The sequence below is a fragment of the Trematomus bernacchii genome, unplaced genomic scaffold (assembly GCF_902827165.1).
Source record: "Trematomus bernacchii unplaced genomic scaffold, fTreBer1.1, whole genome shotgun sequence".
Classification (NCBI taxonomy): domain Eukaryota; kingdom Metazoa; phylum Chordata; class Actinopteri; order Perciformes; family Nototheniidae; genus Trematomus; species Trematomus bernacchii.
In genome coordinates this window covers 16,483,178-16,502,010 of record NW_022987714.1, presented here as the reverse complement: position 1 = coordinate 16,502,010, position 18,833 = coordinate 16,483,178, and the positions used below count along the sequence as shown (strand labels likewise).

Genomic DNA, 18,833 nt, shown 5'->3' with positions numbered 1-18,833 from the left:
AGCAGTATGAGGCATGGCTACAATGGGTGATCTGTTTGGTATTTTAAGCAAAAGACTTCACAGACATGTTTTGTATAGGTATGGCCCTACAATATATTTTTCCAATATAGCATGATAGGTCCACTTTAACTGAAGATATTGTAAATAAATGTAGTGAGTAAAAGTACAAAGTCCCATCAAATGTAAATACTCAAGTTAACTACAAGTATCTCAAAATTGTACTTACAGTAAGTATAGTACTGCAGTAAATGTACTTAGTTACTTCCCACCTCTGGCTAAGCTAACCCGCCGTCGCAATATCTTTATATTTACCATAAAGGCATGAGACAATCTTCTTATTTCTCTTTAAAAAACATGGATTAGGTGCATTTCACAAAATGTTGTGCTTTTGCTTATAGAATTTCTGACTAGTTTCAGATCCAGCCAGACATCTGAGAACCAACTGAGACAAGACACAGCAAGAAAGAAAAGGGTGAGTAATGATGAAGAAGCCACAGGTGAATGAAAACACTAGAAGCTCCTCTCTGTGCTGAGCGTGTGTCTCTTTAAGAGCTGGAGCGTGCTATTGAGCAGGAGGGAGGGGGGTTGGTTGGCTGCATTGGAACAGTCCTCTTTAACGAACAGATTTGCTGAGAGAGAAACACACACACACACACACGGATCAGGAGAGAGAGAGAGTAATACAGAGATCCAGCCATAGGAGGAGAAGAGATTGTGAGACCAAGACAGGAGGCAGGAAGGCAGGCTGTGCGTCAGCCGGCACCCCATAGGGAAACATGGACACAAGCAGGAGATGCTGAAGAGGACAGAAAACACCATAACAGGATCATATAGATGGATGTTATTTCATCAGGCGGGCAACCTGAAGGCAACCCACGCAGAGGATAAACCACTTATGGACGCAGTGGATTAAAGAAATAGAGACAGACTGAGAGAGAGAGAGAGAGAGGGAGAGGGGGAATAGAGGAGGATAAATTAATCAATTCAGTTGTTTATTTTCATTGTCTGTGTGTGCGCACTTGCTGCCAGAAAGATTGTGTGTGTGCTGGAGACTGCATTGCTACTCCCCGGCACAAACAGGACAGACAACAAAAAGAAGGCAGCCAAGCAGATTACCTTATGTGATTTCTGTCTCTTCCTCTCTCTCTATACGTGTGTGTGTTCCTTCCATGCACAACCAGGCACAGGGTGTGTGTGTGAAGGCTGAGAATAAGGAGAGGATGGTGAAGCTTGAAGTGATCTACAGATTCTAAGCCTGACTTTGAATGGTCTTCTTTTTTGTCTGATCATCAGGACCGGACTCAAAGAAAGAACTGTCTTTTTCTTCATCCCTCAACACACAGCTCAAGTTTGGGCACTGGTGTTGATCAGATGGTTTGCTTCTTTGCCGGAGAATAGGAGGATTGAAGGGCTGCCACCGGGGAGTCTTCTCGACTCTACACCCAAGAGAGGTGGGGGCATCATCAGGTAGGAGGCAGCAGAACGCGGAGGTCTGAGCACAAAGCCAGAGAGGAGTAGGAGGAAGAGTTGTGCGTGTGTGTCGTTGACTGTGTAGGCAGGCCAAGGGGCCAGCCGGGGGGCCGGAGATGGTTTTAACTCCTGCTGAGAGAGGATAATGGCAGCTCTGGGCCCACTCCCCTCCTCTCTCACCTGCATCTGCCACAGACAAGCTGAGAAGTGCTAGCCCATGCTACAACAGCTCAGCAAAAGGATGGTGTGAACAGCGTCACCCTTTCCCACCAAGCCGGGAGACCCCTGACACCCCAGTGAGGGGCCACGTTGTGTTGCTCACCTCTTTTCTCCCTGCTCTTCTTCAAACCAGCTGAAAACAAGGGGTGGCATTGCTTGATTTCTGTGGGAGTTGTCTCCCCCTCCCTCCCACTCTCTCCTCCTACTCCACACCCCTAACCTCACCCACCTCCATATTTAGCTCCATGGATTGCTTTTAGCACCAACCTGTCCGTCTTCTTTCTCCCTACGTTTTCTTTTTTTTTTCTTTTTCTTTTTGTCGAGGCTTCAGGGGAATTGCCAAGACCTGTTTCATGCATGTCCACTGGCGGCAGGTTCAACTTTGACGATGGGGGTTCATACTGCGGAGGGTGGGAGGAGGGCAAGGCGCACGGCCACGGGATCTGCACTGGACCCAAGGGCCAGGGCGAGTACTGCGGTTCCTGGGCCCATGGCTTCGAACTGCTGGGCGTCTACACCTGGCCCAGCGGGAACACCTACCAGGGCACCTGGGCTCAGGGCAAGAGACACGGCGTTGGCATTGAGAATAAAGGCCGCTGGGTGTACAAGGGCGAGTGGACGCATGGCTTTAAGGGACGCTACGGCCTGCGGGAGAGCACAGGGACGAGTGGGAAGTACGAGGGGACCTGGAACAACGGGCTGCAAGACGGATACGGAACAGAGACGTACTCAGATGGAGGTAAGATTGGGAGTTGAGACACGGGCAGATGCATTGTGGGTGTTTTGAGGGTGTATGAAAGGATGTGTGAACCAAACAGTTCTTGTCAAGAAGCAATCTTTGAGATTGATTGACAGCTGTCGTCTGTGAAAATGACTTGTCACTGGTGAATGATTGACGTGTCGATGAAGAGTTACAGAGGTGACAGGAATTTGTCTGGAGGTCTCCTCGGGTCATCCTTTAGTCTGCACACACACACACACACACACACACACACACACACACACACACACACACACACACACACACACACACACACACACACACACACACACACACACACACACACACACACACACACACACACACACACACACACACACACACACACACACACAGGCAGGGGGTTGCATCAGGACAGGCAATCATAATGATTTTCTATCTCCTCTAATTTTCTCTCATTAACTCTTCATCTTTTCCGCTCTCATTTTCTTTCCTCTCAACCCTTACCCCTAATTGTGGCTGCATGAGGACACACTGCGTTTTTTGGAGGCCTTCAATCCAGGCCAGGCAGTCTTGAGGGATGTATAAAAGGTTGGAAGGACAGAGGAGGACAGCAGCTCCAAAGTAACAAGTCCCAAGAAAACAAGTGTTTTTGGAAAAAGAGATTACAATGTTGTATCATCTTAAAGTGCATAGACGTTAAAATCCATGTCTCAAACTTGATTTCCCCACTTTAACGTACCATTCCAGCTTAATAACCCCTGCAGGCTATGCTCTAAAATATCTTGTTAAATATACCACATTAGAAAGATAGACACTTCACTAGCATTGTAGGAGGGACCTCCAAACGAATGAAGTTGTACTTATTGACCAGACCAAAAAATACTAAGGCATTTCAACAAGCCAAGATTTAGTTGGTTGTAATCGGAGTCTGGTGCGGTTTGTTTGGGCAAAAAACGAATGCAGCAATCGTACCCTCGTGCGGTCTATAACAACTTGTCAAAGTACACTTGCGAGAGGGGTTTTGGAATGTTTCCAAGTGGACCACCCTGGTACGTTTCAAATTGAACGAGAAGAACATGTTGACTTTTTGGGAGAAAGTGAATCAATCATTGTTGTGTGTTCGCATCAGGCCTAACTTCGATACACTTAATGGATATTTTGGCCTAATCAGAGGCGTTGGTTATGAACACTCTGAAACGTGTTGGGTAGAAACACCCAAAGCACGATTACTGCCAGTATCGACAACAGAATCAGTGGTTCGTTCTGCTCCGTGATCCACTGGTACTGCTTTCTCCATCATTTTTTATTTTAGTGAAAGGCTGAATGTAAAGTGATTTGAAGGGTTCTTAAAGACTGGACAAAGCGTTATATATAAATACAGCCTATTTAACATTTACCATTATATCAACCAACTGGCATGGTCAACCCTGAAGCTATGCCAATTAAGCCAAAAACAGTATATTTTGGACGACATGGCGACATTTTTTAATTTCAATACTGCATTTTTACACTGGCTATATATATATCTATCTTTTAAGCAAAAGTTAATCTTAATTAAGTGTTAGCCACTTTAATGCATGTAATACTGTATATTTGAAACTATACATTTTTCTTTTATATGATATGAAAAATAATAATTATGAGAAAAAATGTACAAACCTCTTCCTTAATTATTTACAATATATATACACATATTTCAAAAATACCTTTCGTTTGTAGAATATCAATTGAATCATCAGATTTGCCCTGAAATTGAAATCAATGCACTTTGAGTCTCTTAGACCGAGGCTCGGGTCAGTCACTGTTAATGAGACACCCCACACCATATGGATTCCTGTTTAAAAATAGATATACACACACATACACACACACAGGACCCTGCATGGCCATTGTGCGTGCAAAGATGCACACACACAAAAAATCTGGTGTTGAGCAACAGAGCTGAGAGTGTAGCATCCATGCATGTTAAAGCTTTGTTGCATAACTCTACAACAAGGAGGCCTGGAACACACACACACACACACACACACACACACACACACACACACACACACACACACACACACACACACACACACACACACACACACACACACACACACACACACACACACACACACACACACACACACCAAGTCGCACACTGATCAAATCTGCAGACCAGACTGATTTGAAGGAGTTGAATCAGGACAAAGGAGAAGGAGGCGGCCTGTCAGATAACCAGACAGATGGGAGGGTTGGACGGAAGGAGGGCTGGAGGGCTGGAGGAATAGATGGACCGACAGATGTACAGATTGATGTATCAGTTAATTGATGAACTGATAATGGAAAGATGGCTGCTTGGAATGACGGAAGACTATCATGATTACTAGGAGAGATACTATAATGAAGGGGAGAATGAGATCATTACAGTAATAAAGGATAGGATAGGAAAACCGCCCAAAGAGGAACGTGTTGGAGAGAGCTCAGTGAAGTATTTGAACCCACATACTGTAAATGCAGCAGAGATTGGCCTAGTTCTGAGTGTTTATCTAGCTCCAACAGTACACAGTGTTCTTATTATAACAGCATGTATTTGTCCTTGATTTAATCTAGGAGGTAGAATAACATGTTTTTATAGAAAGGATTGATGATCGAGGTTGATCATAACACAACGAAATTCAACCGAGAGATAATAAGAAACATTGCTATATGGTTGACCTACTCAACTAACATGATTTTCACATGGCCTTACTGAGTCATCTTCACATTGTGTCGCTCAGCTTGATACTGTGTCTGCACATTAGGCGAGACAAAGATACAAGAGTTGTCTCAGGCGTTCACACAGGTAAAGACAACGATTATATCTTTTGAATGGGCTAGTGCTACAGAAACTTTAATAACATTGAAGAGAGACATTGGTCCTTATGCAAGATCGATAAACGTACAAATTCTTATTTGTATTAGTCTAACAATGTACGATTGCTCAAGGGCAAACTTACTAAGGTCGGAAATCGGAAATAAGAAATCCTTTATTCTTTTCATAGTGGGGAAACTTACAGCAAAGGTAAAGTGCAGATAAATGCTAAAGTAAAAACAGTATTCTATTCAGCACACCTGGGTAGGAGCAGATTTGGAAAATTATGAACTTTTAGTGCATCTAGAACTGACTTATATATCAAATCAAATCAAATCAAATCGAAGTTTATTTATAAAGCACATTTAAAAGCGAATTTTGGTCGGGCCAAAGTGCTGTACATGTAATAACTACAATCACATAAAAACACATTTCTACAATCACAATAAAAGACAATGTATGTATGTTTTTACATAGCAGTAATTTAAGAGAGAATTTTAGAGAAAAATAACTTTTAAATTACATTAATTAGGAAGAGTAGTTTTAGATTCAACAGATTGGACTTGTTGTACCTTGGTGTGATCTTGTTGGAAAGAGCCATTTGTGCATCTAGAAGGAAAGTTTGGATTGTTCAAAGTGGGGTTTTATGAGGAACTTATCCAAAGCTGGTGTATTACTTACATTGGCAGCGTCCGGCAAGCCTTGAGTTTGGAGAAACAGGCAGGAATAGCATCACAGATTTGAAAAACAATGTTGTGTCGTGCACGGGGCGCCAGATTTCCTATGGGGGAAGATAAGTCATTATATCCATCTGTGCTCTGTTCAAAGCTCCCATATTTCTTTGACAAAACTATAATTGTACTCAGCCTGAGTGTTCTGGGGCAGCATAGACAGGTCTTCTCTGTGTTAGAGTTTTACTCTCTACAGGGTGTACTTTGAGGGTTTGTGACTCTGCAGACCGTTTACATGCAGAAAAACCTTCATAGCACACAAGGGGACGGGTAATAACCGGAAAAGCATGTCATGGGACCTTTAAGGTAAACAATTCTACTTCTATGGCCACTTTATTAAACGAAAGAGTATTTCGACCGTTATTATAAATGTTACATGTATTTTTTAATTATCATCTTACAGCACACATGTCAGCCTTTGTGATTTATTACAGTGTACTGGACCTCAATTATGCATAAATGACAGAGGATAATCCTCAAGACTTTTTAATTGTAAAATCAAAACCCTAACCCTTTAAAGGGGCCCTATTATGCTAATTTTTAGGTTTCATATTTGTATTTAGTTTCTTCACCTGTGACATGTTTACATACTTTAACATTCACAAAGTGCTTTTTTTCTCATACTGCCTGGTTGGTCAACATCTCAACCAATCAAACTGCTTGGGAGAGAAACTCCCTCTGGAGGGAATTTGGGATTTAAGCCTTTGCAGACCATTTACATGCACACAAACCTATATAACACACTACAGAAAAGGGAAAACTCCAAAAAGCATAATAGGGCCCCTTTAACAAGTGATTTGAACATGTACAAGTTCCTTTGGCATCGCAAAATAAAGTGACCATAGGTCGTATGTCTTTACGTTGTCTTCTGATTTGGCCAAACGCAGGTCGCTCTGAGATTGAAGCTGAAAACCCTGAGGCTCCGTCATGTCCGAAGCAATAAGAGTGAGGAGCCAAGATGCTCCGCTGCCTACATACTTTTGGAACACGCTGTGCACTTCAGAGCCAGCTATGTTTCCCACAGTCAGGTCTAACTCACTGCCAGTCCCACTCTGTCCTCCAACTACACCTGATGCCACATCTCCAGGAATCACTCCTCTAGCTTAACTCTGCTGTTTGCCAACATTCCTTTATCTCCTCTCCTCCCACCTCTCTCTATCCTCCCTCGCTCCACTGCATTTCCACGGAGCCGATCGGTACAGTAGGGTTTCCATAGCAACGCTCACCGACATGCAGCAGGTCAGCGTGTCACGAGGGACTGAGTGTTCGTCGCCGCTATTGGCCGCCCAGCCGGCTCTACCAGGCTCTGATTGGCTGGCTCGGCCTTCCGGGCTAATGGTGTTTACTGAGATGAAGAGCTAAGCTGACTGATTACCGACCACACACACACACACACACACACGCACACGCACACGCACACGCACACGCACACGCACACGCACACGCACACACACACACACACACACAGACACACACACACACACACACACACACACACACAATGAGAGTATAATAATGAAAAGACAGATTCGGTATCATGTTAGTGAGAAATGGAGTGAGTCACAAAGGAAGAGGCAGAACGCTGTCACTGTGTACAATGGTGCTAACAGCTCCAGATTACAGCAGTAGTGGCTGTTGTATCCAACATCAAAAACACCACACACAGTGTCAAACAGAAGCTCACTTCGACATCCCTTGTTCCATGAACACTTTACAGAAACAGAATATAAAAGAAGAAGTGCAACATTATTTATCTCGGAGTACATCTAAATTACAGATTCCTCATTAAATGTAACTCGGCAGCATCCTGAACCCCGTCCCCCAGCGGTTTGCAAATACGCTACTACAACATTGTAATTGTCCTACATGAACAAATCTTGCTAGCGTGCTAAAAGCCGCTAACTGTGCGGTAATTATTCCAGCTCTGACCACGTTATGTAAGCTGACATAATACACTCTCTCCCCATGTTTAAGTACACCCAGCAACTACATACATTAGTTTCTAGTCTGAGATATTATAGGTGGGCCAAATGAGATTAACAATAAACGCTTCCTTTGGGTCATTTCATGGTTAGACGCAGCATTTTGTAGCTCGATAACAGGTGCATGTAAAATGCTGTATTTGAATGAATATATTCAGGCGTGTGGGAGGAGGCTCCTTAGGTAACAGTACCCCCCTGTTCTCTATTATACTGTAACTAAGCGTGTTTCTATGGACCAATCAGATCAGTTGTGATTACCATTGAGAACCAATTTTATAAGTTTGCCATTCTTACCTTGGGTGCTATTTTTGACCAAGTTATCCCTGTTTGATCCTTTTTGTATTCTATGTATCCTTCAGCATGCTCTTGGCTGTCATGGTGAACATCTATCTCTCCATGAAGTAGCCTATGACTTACTTGTTTTTGGTGTTAAGTGCCTATCCTTAGTGCCTTTTCAAGGGTAGTTTTATATGTTTTTCTATATTTGCGGCTTACCTACCGTATCAATGACTTTATCAACTACGATTTTTGCCCTTATTCCAAAAAAGACAACATTCCTCCTGAACTGGGGCTTACTGTATGAAAATAAATGTTCCACTAATATTAACATTTACATGCAGCTGTGCATTCACATTAAAAAAGATTCCACCGGTGGCGGACTTGTTGGATCGTGCGAAAACAGACTGCCTCTTCCATTCCTCTAACCACCTTCTTTAACAGTTTGGTGCTGCAATATTTGAGCCAAACCTGTTGATAACGAAGTGTTTCATAATGATTTGGTGTAAATTAGTTTCTTCTTATACCAGTAATAGTGGATTTACTTTCGGGCATGCATCTCTACGTCTCCCTTGCAGACTGTTAGCTTGTTTGTTGTTTTTGTGGGAGCAGAACTGATTGTAGACGAGCAAGAGGCTGTGGTAAAAACCCTCAATTGATAAGAATATTGTGACTGCTGTGAATTTGTTAGAGTTCAATACGAGGTCAGTGCCTTATGAGTGTTTGACAGGCGTCGACTTGTAGGTCTGAGCAGTGATGTTTATGTAGAAGTGCCCAAAAAAATGTGTTTATTGAAAGGCGGTAAGCACAACCTTACAATAGCTCTTTTGAAACGGATATTTTATCATGTTATTATATCCTTTTCGTGAAACCAAATCAACGACACTATTGAGATTTTTTTTTCAAAGAGCAATGAGCAATAAGTGATACAATAAAGGTATTTTTCCCAGTTTTGTCGCCTAACACACCCAGTTAAGAATACTGCAAATGCATGGACTTTGATAGTTGGGCCATAAGACCGATCAACATTGAGTTCCCTTATTTGAAGACATCACTTTAATAACATAGATATGGTGCGGAATACCATTGCTCAGTCTGCATACACAGTTGTAATTTGGTCAGTACTGTCCCGGTGAAATCCACCGTGCTTCTCCTGTTGCTGTATGCAGCTGAATGCTGACTAATACCTTTATTCTGTTCAAGATGATCCTGTTAAGCACTTTGCCTGGGAAGGATAGGACTGTGATCCCTCCGTAGTTTGCACACTCGCTACAGCTGCCGTGTATGGCAGATGAAGAGAGGGTGGAGCATCTCCATCATGCTGTTAAAGTAGGGATGTTGGCAGGTCCTGATGCCTTTCCAGATTTCCACGAGGTGTCTTTCAATCCTAAGAAGATTCAGCATGTCCTTTCTTCAATTGTGGGTTTGTCACGGATGGTTTGTCAGATTGTTTAGATGTTGATGTTGAGTGGGTTGAGCAGGAAACCTGTTCATTTGAGATATAGTACAGGACTGTCTCTCTGGCCACATCTTAAAGATGTATTGTTGTCGAGACTTATAGAGTGGTGCAGTGATGACATATTTGTGTAGGCCGACCTGGAGGTTAGCATCGCAAGGGTTCCCCATACAAAAAGCCAATGGGATTATTCCATTGGCTTTTTGTATATTGCAGAAAATAAACTTTGAGGCAAACACACGTTTATGATACTTAACACTTTTTTTCAGCAGGATAATCTTCAAATATTTTCAGATTTTTGAAGCATCGATGCAATCACCCGAGGTAAACGGCTACCATTGGTATCACCACTGCTTAGCTAAAGGCGGCTAATGTTTGCTGTGATGACGTTTTGTAGTCTCACTGAGCCACGTATTTTATGCCGTAGAACACAACATGAACATCTCTTCAGCTTGTGCTAACCACAGACCTTATTTTAGAAGTCTAACCAAAAACACATTCAAGAAACTTCCAGATTAGGGAACCTGGAGTTGTAAAAGCTAACTCATTCCCCGGTGCCTGCACCACTCTATTTGCCATTATTTTCTAAAGAGACTGTTGGTGTTCATGCCATCCATTTGATGCCTGATGTTGTTTCCCATCATTTATTCGTATGATTGATTTGGATAGTCCAAAGGTTAGTACAAGTAAAGACCACCCATTTGTATACACAGATTATACTGGACTATAATATACAATGAGGTCACTGTGGACGTTTTCAAATGTTCAAACTGCCATGTTATGACTGTCTTTTTCATGACATTTTTTTTGCAGATAAATAATCCTCAAATGGGAATCTGAAAGACTCAGACCGAAAAGGGGCCTAAGCAAAATCTCTTAAACGGATAATGGTCCCACACAGCGATTTACACAGGCCCCTGCCTGTTTAGCTTTTTACTGACTTCCCTTGCTTTCAGTGATTTGACCATAGTTTAGCTTGTCCGTCCGTCTGCATTGCGTCTCTGTCTTGTCTTTTAAAAAGCTTGTTTCTTGCCAGTTGTATTTTCTACCTGTCTTTAGTAACCATCTGTCTCTTTTTAGCTGAGCAAACGTTTTCTCCAGCTGATATGTTGCGTTACTTGATGTTATATTGCTTTCTCCTTTTCCTTCTTTGTTATTTCTTACGCTACAGTTTGTATCACTTCATAAAAGTGACACAAAACAACTGGCATTCACTGTCAAGGACACACACCAACACGTGCCACATTTCTCCTTTAGTTTAGTTCAGCATTTGTACATTGCTTTTTTGAATTCCCACAGATATTCTCCAGTTGTCGAGTAGAGAAAAGTATTCTTTTTTTTTCAGAGCAGATGCTACGTAGGGATGGGTATCGTTAAGGCTCGGTACCCATCCCTACTAATACGTACCTTCTCTACGACCACAACAAGCCCTCTGCAGGCTTTAGCTTATGTAATGAGAGTGGTTTGATGTTTGTAGTGAGGATTAGCAGTGATGTCTGAAACATAAAAACTCTAAATATCTATCTTGGAAGTCTGCCCTGCAACACTGCTGATGCAATACTGACTGGACATACTAATGAGTTTGATGTGAAGGCAACTTCTCTAAAAACAGAGAATGTATGAACATTAATAGAGAGGAGGACGGTCTCGTGTCACTTTGTTCTGAAGAGCAGGGGAGAGTCTTTTCATTTTCCCCACCGTAGTAATATATGTGTTATTTCACATTCCCCTTGCAGCTTAATGATAAAATAATACAAAATGATATGATGCAGTACTGAACTTTTAATTAAAGAGGCCCTTCTGTACTTTTTGGGGTTTTTCCTTACCTTCCATTTTTCCCTTGCCTACTGTGTTATATAGGTTTTTGTGCATGTAGATCAGGGGTGTCAAACTCAAATACACAGTGGGCCAAAATAAAAAAATGGGTACTAGTCGAGGGCCGGACTGGTTCAATGTTTATTGCAAAACTTATTGAAATGAACTTGTTGCACATATTAAACCTGGAACTAACACAGCTTAAATGATTGCCTATAAAAACAACATGAAACATTAAATAATCAGTTGCATTCGTTTCTTATGGCTCTATCTGCAGAGTCATTTCTTATGGCTCTATCTGCAGAGTCATTTCTTATGGCTCTATCTGCAGAGTCATTTCTTATGGCTCTATCTGCAGAGTCATTTCTTATGGCTCTATCTGCAGCTTTTCCGGAGTCATTTCTTATGATTACATTTTTCCACAGGCCAACAACAGCTTCAAAAAAATGTCCCTCAAAGAAAAAAACAAACATGCCCTGTTGTCTCAAGAAAGAAAGTCTAGAAGGAAACATCCATGTAAACTCAGTCTGCTGCTCTGTGATGCTAGTTCAAGCCAGATACTTGGCATCTTGGGTGCAAGTTCATCAATGTTTGGGGTCAGGCTCTGAGCGGAGGAAACCCTCAGGATTGAGTGAAGGTGTGCGTGCAATATACCGGTGGGCCAGATCTAATAGTAATTAGAAATTATCCTGCGGGCCGAAATGAAATCCACCAAGGGCCTGATTTGGCCCCGGGCCTTGAGTTTGACACATGTGATGTAAATGGTCTGCAAAGGCTCAAGTCCAGAGGTTTCTCTCCCGCACCCTATTTCTTAGGACCATAGTATTTCTACTTTGTCCTTGAGTACAGGATCTGAGTACTTATTCCACCACAGGAATACATATGAGCTGTGGTCTAGAGCATTTGATAAGTACTGAAACATTGAAATCACTTTCACTGAAACCCCTCCTGGTAAAAACAATATGACAGATAATTTTACACCGTGTGAGAAAATTGATCATGTGTAGTATTGTTTCTCCCTCTGTTTTTCTCTCGCATATAAAGACACAGACAATCTTTGAATACAAGTGCTTACATGTAGAAACAACACATTAATAATTCATAAAATAACCAATTTCAACTCCTTCACAGTCTGCTTTGCTCCATGATTACACTTCCTACTGCTGCGCTTCACAAATCAACATATTTAGATGTAAAGTGGTATCACAGGCAATAATATAAATCAGCTACTTTGAATCCTCTGGATAGTGAAAAGATAAAAACAAATGATAGTTCGGTTTAACCTAACAGGTAGATATTACAGATTTTGACAAGTGTATTCTACTCCTAAGAATGAAATACAGACCCTACGAGACAGATGGTCTTTAACCTAGAAATAGAGAACAGACGCGCGCATTTGTTAAATAGACAATTATTCGGCCCAGGGGTTGGCGCGTGATCAAATCGCTGTGCCTCTGTGATGTTTCCACAGCTTTGATCTCTCCGTGTTAACTCTTTCCGTGCGGCTGCATCGTGCCCGCGCTCGCCTCGGCCTCGCTCATAGCCCCATATGATGGGTAGTGCTTCCTGTTTGGCCTCCAGGCAGAATCAGTGAAATCGTTTTGGCATGCGAGTTGTGAAGCAGACTCTCCTCACAACTGTTGGCCCAGAGGTTGAGGCCTTTACGTACACAGAAGTCCATTTTATTTTAAACAGCTGTGACATGTCTCCTGTCACAAAGCGGGCAAAGCGTTTATGTTCGAAAGTCCAAAAATGCAGAGTTTTGTTTTCTGACTGTTGAAAGTGTGTACCTCAGTCTGGCAGATGCTCATGTTTTTCTAGTGTTAAGCCACTGATTTCACGTAGAAACTGTAAATGTGTTTGATTTAAAAGGAATATCAGCAGCCTGCCTTCTCACACTGTATATTTCAGCACCATGGAGAGCGACAGGGCACCGTTGGAAAAGCAGACTGGTGCCCCACTGAATATTTGATTTACTCAGGCATTACTGATTGATGGGGGTGTATGCTTCCAAGGAATCATGAAAAAAACGTAAAAACCCCCTCACTGCTAAACAGATATCTATTCCCTCACACGCTAAGTTGACAGTTTTGTAGGAACACCTAGCTCCAACCAATGCAGTCTGACGCTGTAAATCCTGCTGTCGTGTTGGCATAGTTCGTTTTTTTCCGGAAACTTTTTATTGTATTATTTCAATTTTATAGACATTGGACCATGGAGGCTGTAGTTTGGAATCCTGTCTGACGATCGCCAGGTTTATTTATTTACTTTAATTAGTAGTCTTAAAGGTCAACTATTATACAAAATCCACTTTTTCATGTCTCTTCTACATCAACACGTGTCCCCTCTGCGTTACGAGATTTGGAAAGTTTCAGGAAAAAAGATTCTCTCTCTTTTTGTCCTGATCCATCTATATAAAAACCTGTCTGAAAATGAGCTGATCAGATTTTGTCCACTTTATGATGTCATAACAATTTTTTGGCTTGTGTAACCGTTAGCCAATAACCAACCAAGGTAACCCCCCCCCCACCTTATCACCTGAATCTCCTCCAAGAGCACCATTGTTTTTTTCAAACCAAACATCTTACAGAGGGGCGTGGCCAGCAGCAGCTCATTTGCATCTAAAGCTACAGTCACAGAATCAGCACTTTTGAAACAGGGCTGAAACAGAGGGGATTATGGGATGCTGCAATGATCTGTTTGGTATTTCAGCCAAACACTTCAGAGACATGTTTGTATATATCTGATACCTATAATATATTGTTGAAAAATAGTATAATAGTGGACCTTTAAGTTTGTTTTGAACGTTTTTTACTGCACATGTTCCCTCATTTTGGTTGAATGTTTTCTAAATGCTGGGCATGTGTTCACGTTGCTGAAGATGTTTCTTCACATGCATGTGTTTTGGCACATTTTAGTTTTTTTATTTGCATCGTTTCGGAAAGTGCAGCAAATGGGCCCCCACCCGCTGGGAATTTGTTGTTTTTCTGGAAAATTATCATAGCCTCAGACCTTGAGGTGCTGACACTCATCCCAATCTCTTCATGCTCCAGCGCATACTGATGAACCCATCAGAAGCACATCTGCACGGAACAGAGAAGCAACTCTGGGGACCCCAAACTGGACCCTAGTGTATAAAAAGTACAAGAGTGGTTGATACAATACAAATAAAAGAATGGGGAATATAAAGCTAAACAGCTGGTTAGTTTAGCGTATCAGTAAGACTGGAAACAAGGGAAACAGCTAGCTAACATAATCCACTTGTCAGCAACTCTAAAACGTAATGAATTGTTCTGCTATTATTTCATTTTTTTTTTCAAAAAGTAACCTGAAGCTGACGTAATTATTTTCTATCGATTCCACCTGTTTATGCACTGTAAGCAGAAAGACACAGGAACACAGGTGAGTGACGTTCTGTCTCCTGATACGTGTGTGTGTGTGTGTGTGTGTGGTGTGTGTGTGTGTGTGTGTGTGTGTGTGTGTGTGTGTGTGTGTGTGTGTGTGTGTGTGTGTGTGTGTGTGTGTGTGTGTGTGTGTGTGTGTGTGTGTGTGTGTGTGTGTGTGTGTGTGTGGTGTGTGTGTGTGTGTGTGTGTGTGTGTGTGTGTGTGTGTGTGTGTGTGTGTGTGTGTGTGTGTGTGTGTGTGCTTTGATCTGTCTGTCATATGGTCGTACAGCTGTGTACTGACATGATTACAAAGGCCTGGCCAGATGTGCTGACCAGCTGTCTATGACACAGCATGTGTTTTGTTATGTGTTTCTGTGTTTCCCACAGAATGTGATTCTATTTGGCAAGAAAAGCCAAAGGCCCCTTAACCTATTCGGGTGGCCCACGCATCCACCCCCCCCCCCCCCTCAAATAAGAAAATACATGCGAGTTCATGGCTACTGTAGACAACGTTCTTGTTGCTCTGTGTTGCGTTGTTAATGAGTGAGACAGTTGAGGATCTGTGGGGTTTATTCTCCCAAAAACACCTTATTCCAAAGCGACTTACAATGACCAATTACAGGGACATTCTCCCTGGAGTAACTGAGGGCTAAGTGCCTCAAGGGAATGGGAAACACTGTGTTCATATGAGGGATGAGGCAGCACATTGTCTTAATGACAAGGGCAGATTCAGAAACAACACCACTTTTAACTCAAGTTATTCAAAAGAACTGTGGATCGTGTTGTGTGTGTGCTTGTTGTTCCTGTGCGATTGTCTTGGAACGTAAGCAAGAATACGATTGGCTTATAAAATTGGCTTCATTCAGCACTTCCCACTTCACTGACTTAAGCCCACAAGGGAAATGTTTGTGTGTGTTTGCGATACAGAAGAAGAATGTGGTTGCAGCCCATATATGGCCATGTAGTTTGGTTGGAGCCAGTGCGTTCGCTACGGAATGAATCAGAGTGCTGTTACATCAGCGGTACGGGCAGGCGGGATGGATCACTTGCACTCCTATTGGTACACACACTTCCATTTGAGTGTGTGTGTATTTGTGTGAGTGTGTGCGAGAGAGAGAGGAATGACACAAACACATATGATGGCCTACTTTTCCGCAACATGGGGATGTAAGGACTGTTATGCAGCAGTGATAGTGGGTAGTGCATCAACACTGTGTGAATGAATGGGAGTAGATGGACAACAAAGAGGAAGTGACTCCCATGTACAGAACTACTCCTCAAACTATTACTCTGTCTACTTATTTCATCAGAAAAATATATCACAGAGCAGAAGTTTTGTAATCTTTTACTGCTGTTCAGTTATTGCAGTTTCGGGATGTTACTCAAAGTCAATTCAGGTTAAAACACCTTTGTCAATATGAATCACCATGCAGAACAAAAGGAAAGGACACCAATCACGTTATACTGTACCTCCCATCCAGCCAGGACCAGAAGAGTCAAATAATGCTGTAGAACCCTTTATTGACCCCCATATCGACAAAAGACACACTGAAATTTAGCAATATAAGTATAAATATCAAGGCTTTGTGAGTTTCCATCCGACAAAAGCTCAGGCACGTGGGTCGGTAAACCAGACAAACATTTGCCAAACCAACCATTCTTCCTCCTTGAGTTCTTTTGTCTTGAAAACCTTTTTGGAAACATTCCCCATATAGCATAAAGCATGGGTTGTACTCTGAAGCGAACACATACATACATACATACATCAGTGGACCCATAGTGGTTTTGTTGATTGATTCTCTCAGGAGTCTGCTTGAAGGAAGCATTCTACAGTACATACTGTACTGTGTGCTTACTAACGTTGAGGTCCCTTTTAACAAATGCAGTCCAACCCTTACATTGGTTATGTGTGAATGGAAGCAGGGATTGGCATTCAGGAAAGTTAGTACGTCAATATCCTACTTTAGGACATTTACATTACATAGTTACATTTTAGGAAGAGGATTCTACTACTGCGTTGTAAATTGAAGGCGATCTAATGCGAGCCAATCACAAGACCCAACTTTTGAAGTCCTTGTATCACTTTATCGACTTTTAGCGACTGTTTAGCATTTAAGCCAATACTTTTGTGAGCGATTTGTCTGGTTGCGCATGCTTCCCCTTGAAAAAATATTATTATTTTTTAAAAGGGTTCTTATGATTTAAGATATATGTTTTTCTAGTAGCCTATCATCCTGTGTATGCAGCACCAACTTTCACATCTTGTTAAATAATTAGACATACAGTATGTGACTACAGAGAATATTTATGGGAATTGGTATTTAAGTGGTATTTTTCTTTTTCAGGAACATTTCAAGGCCAGTGGGTCGGCGGGATGCGGCATGGCTACGGAGTCCGGCAGAGTGTCCCATACGGCATGGCGGCAGTCATCCGCTCCCCGCTCCGTACCTCCATAAACTCTCTGCGCTCCGGTTCGGAGCACAGCAATGGCACAGCTCTGCTGGACCGGACCGGCGCAGTGGTTCCTGGTACTCATCCTGGTCCTGGCACTCTGACCACCAGCGTCTCCATGTGCAGCACAGGCAGCAGCGGCAGCAGCCCCGCTGTGTCTCGGGGGGGTTTTGTGCTGACGGCGCACAGCGAGGCAGAGCTGCTTAAGGGAAAGAGAAAAAGCGGACTGTTCCGGAGGTCCATCCTCTCCGGGCTCAAGCTGAGGAAGTCCGAGTCCAGAAGTTCTTTGGCCTCCCAGAGGTCTAAACAGAGCTCGTTCAGGAGCGAGGCTGGGATGAGTACCGTGTCCTCAGCTGCATCTGATATTAACTCTACTATCAGGTAATAACAGGAGTAGACAATGGAGGGGGTGTGGTGGGAAAGCCCTACTGCAGGTCAGGGAGGGTTACGGCCTACTAGTTAGTGAGGTAGAAGGTTTAGTACCAAAAATCAATGGACACAATGAAAGGCTTCGTTTTATATTGTAAACCAGTACCCTAGGAGTTACTCTGGTATATTTCGCACCTTACAATTGATGTCCAATGACAACCTTCAGTGCCAATTTTCTGAAGCATTTCGGTTCAGACTTTGATGCAAGAGACTGGAGTTAGACTGGATTAATGTCTTAGTTTTTTACTAACTGTTTCCTTTTCACTAAGATCTTTCTCAACCTAATTTCAATAAGCACCTTAACACTAGAACTGCCAGAGGTCGCTGTATACCTACAACCGCCAACGGGTAAAATGTACCCGCTATTGATTTTCAAGGTACAATGTTCTTTTATTTATCATACAGAACAGTGAGTTTTGAACGATGAAACTTATACCAATAGAATCTGTGGACTCTCAGCTTTTCATATGATATAGTTTGTGCAGATAGCATGAAGTATAAAATATCGCTACCAGTGCTGATTTAAACGCTTGGTGTTAGACTTGTGTTTTGTTTAGGTACAAATCTCTCTATCTCTCTCTCTATCTATCTATAACTATCTATCTCTCTATCTCTCTCTCTCTCTCTCTCTATCTATAACTATCTATCGATCTATCTGTAACTATCTATCGATCTATCTGTAATGTTCTGTTCTATGGACATATAATTGTCTACATAAACAGACGACGCAGACTACTTCTCTCATTCCGAGTGTCCATCTTTATTCAACTGGCACGTAACCTGCACACATGCATTACGTCCTCAACGTGAGCTCAGTCATCCAAGATCTTGTATTCTCCAAGATGTTACACTATCTATAACTATCTATCTGTCTATCTCTCTATCTATCTATCAATATAACTATCTCTCTATCTCTCTCTCTATCTATCTCTCTCTCTCTCTCTCTCTCTCTCTCTCTCTCTATCAATCTATCTATCTATCTATCTCTCTCTCTCAATCTATCTCTCTATCTACAAGGAACCGCAGTAGACAAACGGCGTTGCTATAGCAACACGTCA

The 18,833-nt window shown here is 42.3% G+C and overlaps 1 protein-coding gene across 1 annotated transcript in view; it reads left to right on the top strand.

Moving 5' to 3' along the window:
- Positions 1-653: 653 nt before the first annotated feature.
- jph3 (junctophilin 3) overlaps positions 654-18,833 on the top strand; it is a 48,348-nt gene continuing 30,168 nt past the window's right edge. Inside the window, 2 exon segments of the mRNA XM_034141057.1 lie at positions 654-2,428; positions 17,241-17,727. Of these exon segments, the coding sequence (XP_033996948.1) occupies positions 2,047-2,428; positions 17,241-17,727 (869 nt within the window). The 5' untranslated portion in view covers positions 654-2,046.